Source organism: Talpa europaea, assembly GCF_964194135.1.
Source record: "Talpa europaea genome assembly, chromosome: 10".
NCBI classification, from domain to species: Eukaryota; Metazoa; Chordata; class Mammalia; order Eulipotyphla; family Talpidae; genus Talpa; species Talpa europaea.
The window spans coordinates 82,726,297-82,738,466 of record NC_140077.1 but is presented as its reverse complement, the minus strand read 5'-3'; the positions used below and the strand labels follow the sequence as shown (position 1 = coordinate 82,738,466).

General features: G+C 35.0%; 1 protein-coding gene across 1 annotated transcript; it reads left to right on the top strand.

Moving 5' to 3' along the window:
- Positions 1-823: 823 nt before the first annotated feature.
- On the top strand, positions 824-11,682 carry RO60 (Ro60, Y RNA binding protein; the record flags this gene model as incomplete). The annotated part of the gene is made up of 8 exons (XM_084245040.1): positions 824-1,403; positions 5,560-5,780; positions 6,670-6,816; positions 7,012-7,149; positions 8,405-8,521; positions 9,705-9,818; positions 10,026-10,172; positions 11,377-11,682. The coding sequence occupies 8 exons, from the start codon at positions 824-826 to the stop codon at positions 11,527-11,529; spliced, it is 1,617 nt and encodes a 538-aa protein (XP_084101166.1). The 3' UTR covers positions 11,530-11,682.
- Between the last annotated feature and the right edge of the window lie 488 nt (positions 11,683-12,170).

Genomic DNA, 12,170 nt, shown 5'->3' with positions numbered 1-12,170 from the left:
GGAGTTTTGACATGCCCAATGCCTGTACCAGTCACATGGCACGAAGAATGATGATAACTTGTGGTACATACAAATGCTTGTTCCTCACCCCAGACTTGATGATTAAGAAACTTTGGAAGTGGTGCATAGAACCCACCATTGTATGTTTTAACAATCACTTCACGTCATTTTGATGCACACGTTTTGAGAACCACTGGATTAGAGCAATCAAAATTCAATCTTTCAGGCTAGGCAAAAGCCTCGCCTTCCATGGAAAACTTGACTGCTTAAAAAAGGATAGGAGAGGGCCTCCCCGGTGGCGCAGCAGTTGAGCGCTGGGTTGCGAATCTGCTCGCGGCCTCTGCGGCGCCGTTTTGATCCCCGGCTGCTCCCCGGCCACCGGAGGAGGGTCCCACATGGCGCGCAGACCTCTCCTGCCGCCCGCTGCTCCTCTCAGCAGTGTACTTCGGTCCTTCTGCCTACTCTGCTCCCCGCTCTGGCTCTGGTGAATTCTCTCACCCTCCCGCGCTTCTGACTGTACCCAGTGCATGTATAAACAAAACAAACAAACAAACAAATAAAAAAAAAATCTATACAGCTGGCATTTAAAAAAAAAAGGATAGGAGAAAGGAGGGAGGGAAAAAATGGATGTTGGATACTTCTTAGTTTTTACTTCTGATTATCATACATCACTTACTACAGACTACAATAACAGATTTCAACAAACACAGATCAATAAATATCGTTTGCCTTTTTATAACTTACTGTTTCTGTCTAGCTGTAATAACATTATGCTTTTTTTTGGATAGGTTTCCTAAAAGAGAAACCTGGAAAAGAGAGAAAAATGGAAGAATCAGTAAACCAAATGCAACCACTGAATGAGAAGCAGATCGCCAATTCTGAAGATGGCTACGTGTGGCAAGTCACTGATATGAATCGATTACATCGGTTCTTATGTTTTGGTTCTGAAGGTGGAACCTACTATATTAAAGAACAGAAACTGGGCCTTGAGAATGCTGAAGCTTTAATTAGATTGATTGAAGATGGCAGAGGATGTGAAGTGATACAAGAAATAAAGTCATTTAGTCAAGAAGGTAGAACCGCAAAGCAGGAGCCTATGCTCTTTGCGCTGGCCATTTGTTCCCAGTGTTCTGACATAAGCACAAAACAAGCTGCATTTAAAGCTGTGTCTGAAGTTTGTCGCATTCCTACACATCTATTTACTTTTATCCAGTTTAAGAAAGATCTGAAGGAAAGCATGAAATGTGGCATGTGGGGTCGAGCCCTCAGAAAGGCCATAGCAGACTGGTACAATGACAAAGGTGGCATGGCCCTTGCTCTGGCAGTTACCAAGTATAAACAGAGAAATGGCTGGTCTCACAAAGATTTATTAAGGTTGTCACATCTTAAACCTTCCAATGAAGGTAAGCATAAGATCTTCTTAAGGGTCGGGTTGAGGGTGAAGATACCTAATAAACAGCAAATTTTTGTTTGACATAATTGTGCATTTTCTAGAAATAGCCTTTCATTCTTGAAACACACTGGTTAATTCAAATATGTTTAATGCCAACCTAGAATTAAACATCTACCACTGGCTATCCAGACATTAATTTATAATCAATAATCAAATCACAGATTTACAGATTAATATTCCAAATCTTAAATAAATGTCACCATGCTATCCAGCATGTGCACCCAGGTGATTTTGGACTATGTAATCAGCATGGACGTGATTCAGGTTGTAAATGAAACAGCTCCTTGTCAGTAGATGACAAATAGCCAGGCTGTACTGCTCTAGGCCCTTACCATTTTTTTTCCCTCCCTGTCTTCCTAGGACATATGTTCCATGGAACCTAAAGGCTACCTGAAATAGTGCTGAACTTAACAATTCAGGATGTTAATTGTCTCCAACCAGTCAGCCAGGGGACATGGTAACTTGGGACAGTTTTTCTTATGTCTATGGGAGAGACTTTTGAGAAGTTAGTTGGATTTATAGTAATTATATAGATCTTCTTAGAAGGGAAATCAGAAAAATTTGGGGGCCGGAATAATTTCAAGTATGAATTTCTACAATAATCAACATACCTAAAATTTACATTTTTTTTTTTACACCAGAAATGAAACTTGAAAAAAGCAGCTGCTCAGATGAGTTCAAATTTCCATGCTGCCAATTACTTTTTGTCCGTAAGCCGAACAGCTTAGCCTTTGAGTTTCTGTATCTCATCTTTTTAAAAGAGGAAAGGGATAACCCTTTCAATTATTGTGACAAATATACCATGTATATCAACATACTTACCACCCCATAGTATAATAGGTGTAAAATAGAAGTGTAATATTGTTTCCCTACCCTTCCTGCCCATGTTATATGAAGATGTAGTATCTTCATAACAGAATCTCCTCAGTAATTCCTAATTTATCATATTTTTACTATGAATGGACTCTTTCAAATGAAATTTAAGCAATAAATTAGTGTAAAAGTCATGCATAACTTTTATATTTTGGTTTTTTATTTGTTTTTAGCTGAAAAATACAGAAAAATATAATGCGGAAAGTAGGTATCCTGCCTTTCATAAGATTTCACTATAGGTGATAAGTGTAAATTACTCTAAACTTTTCCTAAACATATAGTATTTTTTTTATTTTTTATATATTCCTTTGTTTCAGTTAAAAGCACATTACTGTTGCTTTTTCAAGTCAGTAGAAATAGTTTTATACATAAACACACTGTTACATGAATATACTATGATTCATTTCACTCTTATCAGTGACAGCTTTTTATACTATTATAAAAACTTACTGTGATAAAACTTGCACAAATTTTTTTTAATGGTTAAATTTACAAATAGTATAGGAAAGTGGCCAGATTCCCATCTTTGAACATTGACGTTACTATTGATTTTTTAATCTTTGCCTAAAGAATAGGTGATAAGTTTTATGTTGTTATTTGCCTTTGTAGTTTTGGACAAAACCTCGTCTTTTTGTGTGCTTACTGTTTGTAATTTTTTTTGTGGGTTATATCATATCTTTGCCCCTTTTTGTTTTCTTTTTATTGTGGTAAGAAAAACACCTGGGCCTCCCCGGTGGCGCAGTGGGTTGAGCACCGTGCTGTGAAGCTGTCCGCAGTCTCAACAGTGTGGGTTCTATCCCAGCCGGCCGGCAAGAATCCCACATTGTGCTGCAGATCTCTCCTGTTGCGCCTGCTGCTCCCCTCAGCAGTGTGTTTCTGTCACCTGCCTGTTCTGTTCCCTGCTCTGTCTCTGGTGAATCCTCTCACCCTCCCGTGCCTCTGGCCTATACCCCAGCTATTGTATAAAAATAAATAAATCTTACAACAAAAAAAGGAAAACACCTAACAAATAATACCATCTTACCCATTTTTAAGTTTATAATTTAGTAGTGTCAGGTATATTCACATTGTTTTGAAAAGATCTCCAGGACTTATTCTTGCAAATTTGAAGTTCTGTATACTTTAAATAACAAATCCCCTTAGTCTTCTCCCGCAAGCCCTTGGTAACCACCATTCAGCTTTCTGTAGCTTCAAGTTTGACTATCTTAGGTGAGTACACACATGATTTTTTAAAATTTACGTAATCACAGAATCCCAGAGTTGAAAAATCTCTTGACAGTACATTCCACCTTTTACATTTCAGATTCAGTAACCTCTGCTTTTTAGTATCTTTGCCTTTTTGCCATTGAGTTACTATTCTTTTTAATACAGATAATAGTCACCATTAATTCTCTCAAGAATTTATTGATTACCTACTATGGATGGACACTGATCAAAGAACTTGGGGCACATAAGAATTTATTATACATTATGTACATTCTTTCCATTTTTCTTTTTTTTTTTTATGCGGGGTGGTTGTTTCTGGTGCAATAAAATTTGAGTTTTAATGTAATCAGATTTAGCTATGTTTTTCTTCATAGGTTTATGTTACATTTAGAATGGCCTTTTCTAACCTAAAGTCATCAAAATATTTACATATGGTCTTTTTTTGCCTAATGTATTCATGTTTTAATATTTTTCGTTTAAATCTTTGATCTATTACGTGAAGAATGTAGGAATCCAGCTTTATTTCTTAAAATACTGCTTGGTAGTGTGGAACTAGTACTGGACCAGAAGGAAAAACACCTAAGTGCTAGTTCTAATTCAACAAATCAGTTTCTAAATTTTTGCTAATATTCTGGTCTTCAGTCTAATAAATGAGTTATTCCCTAACTTAATTCCCATATCTCAGATTCTTACATTTTTGAGGACATTATGATAATAGCAGTATCATGTTCACACATAAAAGATTCCTAGACTTTTCAGAGTAAAATAAATCTGAAAACAGACTATATAAGCTACTAGAATAAGTAATATTTTAATACCTTAATGAAAGGCATATTTAAAACAGAACAAGTCAATATGTGATTCAATTAATCAGATGTTTACTTGTACTTCTACTGTGTGACCTCCACAGTTCCAGAGCTTGGACAGAATAAAAATCGTAGTAGACTGCCTTTAAGGAAGTTTTGTTTTAATTGGTAAGATAAAACAGGACATGCTCATGTGAAATATTTAAGCATTTAAGGCAATGTCAGATTTTGTACTAAAAATTAGTAAGGCTCACAGTTCTTAAAAATTCTTGCGTATTAGCATTAAATTTTGCTCAAAAGATTTAGAGTTTAGAAATAACAGATAAGCTCTGGCTTAGAGGTAGTTTATTTGGCTTGCACAGTATTTTAGGAGGAAATTCATAACAAAAAATTCAGCAAAATCAGAAGACAGCACATAAAAATCCATATTCTGGCTTTTCTTGAAGATAGACTTTTTTGGCAGCACCAAATCAATATTTCACTAAAACCTTTGTCAAGGCATGTTCTCTTTCGTTCACCACATTCTTGACCCTCATTATATATCCATGGCCTGATAAATTTATTTTAAATACCTTTCCTTTATAGACCTTTAAGAATTCAATCCTACTTCCTTTTACAGAAATAAAAAATAAGGCCTAAAATAATCAACTGCATTTTATTGACACACTGTGGGATGCAGCCCTAATTTCTTCAGCACTCCCAGTCCAAAGTTGTAGAGAAAATGAACACATTTCTTACCTTTTTTTAAAATTTGGCCTGTAATGATTTTTAGCTTTAAAAGAAATTTTATTACCTACATACATGTTCACTTTTATCTCTGCTATTCATAAATACATTTTTATTCAACAGCTTAAAGGAACAAGTGAACATGAGGTTGAGATACCTCTGGACCCTTGTGACTTGTCTAAGAATGTGAACCTGAGGGCGACACTATCTACCAAAGTTTCTATGCTGGTGTCTCTCACACACACACACCAAAGTTCAGTAATAAATGATTTAGAACATGAATTTTCAAAATTAAATACTGAGGCAGTTCTGATGGAATAAGTAAAATTAGTTGTTTAAATGTGTTGTTATTGAAAACAGCATGATGGTTTAAAGAAGTTAACTCCTGTGTATATAGATAGTTATGCTTGTTACATAATGCATTCTCAGTAAACATGCTCTTGTGTTTTCACTTGGTGATCCTACATACCTTTTCAATTTTTTATTTTGTTAAAGGACTTGCTATTGTGACCAAATATATTACAAAGGGCTGGAAAGAGGTCCATGAATTGTATAAAGAAAAAGCACTTTCTGTGGAGACTGAAAAATTATTAAAGTATTTGGAAGCTGTAGAAAAAGTGAAGCGCACAAAAGATGACCTGGAAGTCATTCATCTAATAGAAGAGCATAGATTAGTTAGGGAACATCTTCTAACAAATCACTTAAAGTCTAAAGAGGTAAGTAAAAATTAGAATATGTTATCTTGAAATACTTATTTTTGTTAAGTTTGATTTATGCATACAAGAACTGGGGTACAGGCCAGAGGTATGAGGAGTGAGAGGATTCACCAGAGACAGAGTGGGGAACAGAACAGGCAGATTGACTGAAATACACTACTGAGGGGAGCAGCAGGTGAGACAGGAGAGTTCTGCTGCGCCATGTGGATAGCTCCCTGGCCAGCCAGGAATCAAACTGGAGCTGCAGAGGCTGCCATAGCTTCATAGTACTGTGCTTAACCCCTTGAGCCACCAGGGAGGCCCTGAAATGTTTATTTTTAATGCCTAATAGATACCACAGTAGTTGGCACTCAATAATAAGTGTTGGTTCCACACCAGAAAATATATTGGTTAATTTTCACTGTTAATCGAATTTTTTCTTCGCAATTCATTCATTAAATAGACTTCATTTCTTAACTCTAATAAAGAGCGAACTAATTTTTTGGACAAATCTCTAACCAGTTCACAAATTTTGATTCAGAAAGTCCTCTGAACCCCCAGTGAGAGCCTTAGAGAATATAGTATTAATATTTTTCATATAATTATGTTACAGGCCACCTTCCTGGTGGCCTAGGGGTTAAGTCTCAACACTATCACCCACTCTTATGGCCTGAGTTCAATCCCCGGCCAGGGAGCCAATCCACATGTGGTGCAGCAGACGTCTCTTATCTGGCCACCTGCTCCCCTTAGCGTGTATTTCAGTCAGTCTGCCTGTTCTGCTTGCCATTCTGTCTCTGGTGAATGCTCTCACCCCCCTGTACCTCTGGCCTGTACCCTAGTTCTTGTATATAAATAAAAATAGTGTTACACTGATTCATTTTATTTCCTTGTATTTCTGTTATTGCCATAGGTATGGAAGGCTTTGTTACAAGAAATGCCTCTTACTGCATTACTAAGAAATCTAGGAAAAATGACTGCCAATTCAGTGCTTGAACCAGGAAATTCAGAAGTATCACTAGTATGTGAAAAATTATGTAATGAAAAGTTGTTAAAAAAGGTAAACATTACCTTTGTTAGCTACTTGTAATGGAGAAAGTTGACTTAATTTTTGAAAAGCAATCTGAAATATTGAGGTGTTCTGATTGTATTTTATAAATGAATGTGTCCTATTTTGTTATAACCATAATCCAAGAAACACAATTAACATTTTTATTTGACTTTTGCAATTACACTCTGTCTATCTTGTTTCTAGGCTCGTATACATCCATTTCATGTTTTAATTGCATTAGAAACTTATAAATCAGGTCATGGGCTCAGAGGAAAACTGAAGTGGCATCCTGATGAAGAAATTGTAAAAGCATTGGATGCAGCTTTTTACAAAACTTTCAAGGTAATGGTTTAATTTTTGTGTTTAAAAAAAAATGGCCAAGAGAAGACTTATTATCTTTTGTAAAAATACATTTTAAAGGTGATACTAATGGTTTAAATGTCTTTGATGCCTGTTTTAAATTACCAAATTGAAAGCTTTGCATTCTCATGAAGTCCTTTGACTTTGTCCTCTGTCTTCTTAATCTGTGCTGTTGTAGATTTCATCTGTCTTGATAGGAAGTGATTTTTTTATTTTGTAATGAACATCCTGCTTCACAGCTATAAGTTAAAATGTTTGGTTTTAAAATTTTCATGCTATTCAGCAAAACATTACCAGCCAAATTTAGCAGCACTTTAAAATGATTATACAGGTGAGCTTTATTCTCAAAGATGGTTCAATATATGAAAATCAATAAGTGTAATAAACCATATTAATAGAGTGAAGAGATAAAGCCAAATGATCATTTCAGTTGATTGCAGAAAAAGCATTTGTAAAACTCCAATATTGTTTCATGGTTAAAAAAAGTACGCTTAATACAGAAGGAATAGAAGTGAACTTCCTTATTGTGATAAGGTCATTTATTAAAAGCCTATGGCTCTCTCATATGCAAATGATGAAAGAATGAAATCCTTTCCCCTAAAGTTAGGAACAAGAACAAGTATGTCCACATGCAAAAGAATGAAGTTAGAGCATTATTTTACAACATATATAAAAATTAGCTCAAAATTGATCAACTACCTGTATTATGGGCTAAAATTATAAAACTTAGATGTGGCAGTAGATTTAACACCAGAAGCTAAGGCAACAAAAGGAAAAGATAAATTGATAGATTTTTAAACTGTTATGCATCAAAGTACATTACCAAAAGGGTAAAGATACAATCTACAGAATGAGAGAAAATATTGCAAGCCTGTAAGGATTTTAAAATCTACAAATGAGCAGCAATAATACAAACAACCAAATTGAAAAATGGACAAACTATTTGAAGAGGTAGTTCTTTCAGTAAGATATACAAATGGCCAACAAGCACATGAAAAGATTCTCAACATTAACCTCCAGTGAAATACAAATCAATACTACTTTGTCCAAGTCACTGGGCTTTTAGGTTGTTCATAAGAATTTTAAACACTTGTTAACTAATTGTAATTCCAAAAATAGAAGACCTTCTTTCTTTGTCTTTTGGATGAAAGATAATAAATATGGTTTGTTAGAAATTTAATCTGGTTCTAATTACGGTGATTGTTTTTAACAGTTGTTTTATTTGTTTTCTCTTTAGACTCTTGAGCCAACTGGAAAACGTTTCTTGCTGGCCGTCGACGTCAGTGCTTCGATGAGCCAGAGAGTTTTGGGTAGCGTACTCAATGCCAGTACAGTTGCTGCAGCAATGTGCATGGTGAGAACACCTAAGACAATTTGGAATTTTTGCCATTAAAAAAAAAAATTTACTATGGGACAAAACTGTAACATTAATTATGATCTGGAATTGCATTTTTACTTTTTGTGTCATTTCTTTTTATTTGGCACATTTGCTACGTGTACATAATTGTAATAAACATACTTAAAGATAAAGAATAAGTATATTGAGAAAGCATGTCTAAACAGTCGTAATAGAAATTTTTCACTTTTACAACAGAAGATTAAATTATTAATAGTATTTTTGAAGATGTTAATAATGCGTAGAGAAATTGATAAATTTAGAAGATAAATGTCAGGGAACCAAAAGTAAAAGCCAAGAGACATTAAAGAGTCAGGCTAGGCTGTCACTGAATAGCAAGTGGCTTCTCTTCTTTAGTCCTTAATACAGTGAGAAGAAGAATATGTATGTAGTAATCTTCCCTTTTCTTCAGTTTGTTTATCATGGTCAACTGTGTTCCAAAAATATTTCATGGAATAATATAGTTGAGAGAGTCCACTTTCACTTAATCTTTATCATGGAATATTATTACAATTCTGTTTTCTTACTAGTTATTGTTGTTAATCTCTTATTACACCTAACTTATAAACTATATCATGAGTATGTGTATAGAAAAAAATGTTATCTATAGGCTTTGGTCCTACCCATAATTTCAGGCATCTTCTGGGAATCTTGGGGTCACTGCTATACTTGCTTGCTTCAAAGAACTGATGTGAAAACCTGTTTCATTTTTTTTAAGATTTATTTATTTATTTTATACAAGAACCGGGGTACAGGCCAGATGTGCCGGAGGGTGAGAGGATTCACCAAAAACAGAGAGGGAACAGAACAGGCAGACTGACGAAATACACTGCTGAGGGGAGCAGCGGTTGAGGCAGGAGAGATCTGCTGAGCCATGTGGGACCCTCGCCAGCTGGCCGGGATCGAACCAGTGCTGCAGAGGCTGCCAACAGCTTCACAGTGCTGCACTCAACCCGCTGCGCCACCGGGGAAGCCCGAAACCTGTTTCTTTATAAGAGTTCATGAAATTACTTTAAAAGCTATGTTAGTTACAGTGTGCTTCCAAACCAAATTCTAACCTAATTTAGAAACAAGGTATGCATTATATAGTGTTTTATGAACTATAGCTGAATTCTCACAAATCTGCCATTGAATTTTTCAGGTTGTCACACGAACAGAAAAAGATTCATACATAGTTGCTTTTTCAGATGAAATGGTACCATGTCCATTGACTATAGATATGACCTTACAACAGGTTTTAATGGCTATGAATCAGGTAAGAAACTGTTTTATTACATTTACTTAACGTATAATAATTTTATATTGGAGTTGTGTATGGTGTTAGTAAATATATGAGAAGAAAGCATTTTGACTAAACAAAAACGATAATGTAAAAGGTAGTATTTTTTTTTTAAGTATTTAATTATTTCAGACATCTCAGCATGGGCAATTTATTTTTAATTCATGTTTTTGTTCTGCGTAGATCCCAGCAGGTGGAACTGATTGTGCTCTTCCGATGATCTGGGCTGAGAAGACGAACACAGCTGCTGATGTCTTCATTGTGTTCACTGATAATGAGACCTTTGCTGGTCGTGTACATCCTGCCGTGGCTCTGAGGGATTATCGAAGGGTAAACAAATTCTAATAATCTTTCTCACCCCAACTAAGATTTGGTTCTCAAACATTCACTGTATTTTTCAAAAATGTTACTGAAAGTAGTTCTGTACCATCAGTAGGAGGAACACGCTGCTAACTTTGTGCTCAGTAGCACTTGAAATCAAAAAGTATTGGCTTTTTTATTAAACTTATGTAATTTATTTCAACCAGTTGCAATTCTGTGTATTACTGAGAATATCCTTTGCAAACAATATTTTTGATATTAGTCAAAATAATTTATCCTTGGTGGCGTAGGCGTTAAAGTCTCAGTGCTATCAAGCCATCGCCAGCCATTGCGGCATGAGTTCGATCCCTAGTCAAGGAGCTGACCCCTGAGGTGCAGCAGACCTCTCTTGTCTTGCCCATTGCTCCCCTCAGCAGTGTATTTCAATAGTAGATCCATCTGTTTTGTTCCCTATTTTGTCTCTGGTGAATCCTCTCACCCCCCACACTTCTGGCCTAGACCTCAGTTCTTGTATGCATAAATAAATAAAATAAATCTTTAAAAAAAAAATAATAGTTTATTTTACCTTAACTATGAATGTTCTAATGATTCTGTGTGGTCCTTGAAATAGTAAAGTATCATTTCTGGGTTGTGATAAAAGAGTACATAAATTAAAACTGCAGTCTGTGTCTTGAGTTTTATGGATATTTTCATGTTCTTATCAGTGATCTTTGATTTAGCTTTATGTCATAGTAGTAAGCCGCTTCTATATGTCTTAATAATTAACAGTACTAAATAACTTTTAGGGTTTTTACAATAATTACATGAGATAAATTAAAGAACTCATTGTGGTGTCTGACCTAATGTCCACTCAAGTCATTTAACCTTAAATCACAGCTGTAGAAAGCAAGTTCTTACATGCGACTTGTAAAGAAAAGTCAAGACCACACTTCATCTGAGATGTGACTTTATGCACAGCAAAGTCAGAGATCAAAAATTGATAATCCCAGACAAGTAAGTGCTTATATTTCAGACAGGTTGTTTACACAAATTTGTTTTCTATTCTGAAGATCATGTAATCTGGCCCTAAAAAATTAGCAGATTTTATGGAGAGAAAAACATCTGATACTCTAATGAAAAGCTTTGATAGAATTTGTAATATTTTTACTTTGGAGGTTATTTGCTTTTACCTACAATATAATTTCTTAATATGTATTTTTCTCTTTTCCTACAGAAACTGGCTATTCCATCTAAGTTGATTGTTTGTGGAATGACATCAAATGGTTTTACAATTGCAGACCCAGATGATAGAGGCATGCTGGATATGTGTGGCTTTGATACTGGAGCTCTGGATGTAATTCGAAATTTCACATTGGATGTGATTTAACTATAAGTACCACCCCGATCTAAGAGGTCCATTGCCATCAGTGATCTCACTAGAAATATGCAGCTACTTCCCAGCTACTCTTAATCCAATGAAAGAAGATAAGATGGTGGTATATTCATAATGGAAAGTTTACCTTACCAAAAAAAGGAAGAAAAATAAGATGAGCCCAAAGTTTTTTCTATTTACTAAACCAGTTCTTGGGAAATAGCATCAGAATACACTGTAGCTTCCTCTATTGAATAGAGAACTTCTTATTGATAGATACTGTAAAAATAGTTTTGCTTTGATGAATAATCACATTTGTACTTAAAAGAAGAGCCAAAAGTGTAAGTAGCTCCATATCATGTCACTTGTTTAAGAAGTGCTTAATGTTTTCTTAAACGTTTTCATTGGGAAAGGACAGCTTTGATAATGTCCAAATATTCTGAAATGCACTGGACCATGTAACTGTGATGGAATGTGAAATTTATCTGTAAACTTTTATACCAAGGGGGTTCAAAAAAAAAGATACTAACTTATAAAGAGTTTTACAAATTTCTTTTAAAAGTTTTGTAAGATTACAGAAATAGCAGCTTTCTGAGTTTCTTAGAAACAGTTTTGTTTAAGATATTTCACTTAAACTTGTAGAATTATTACTACTG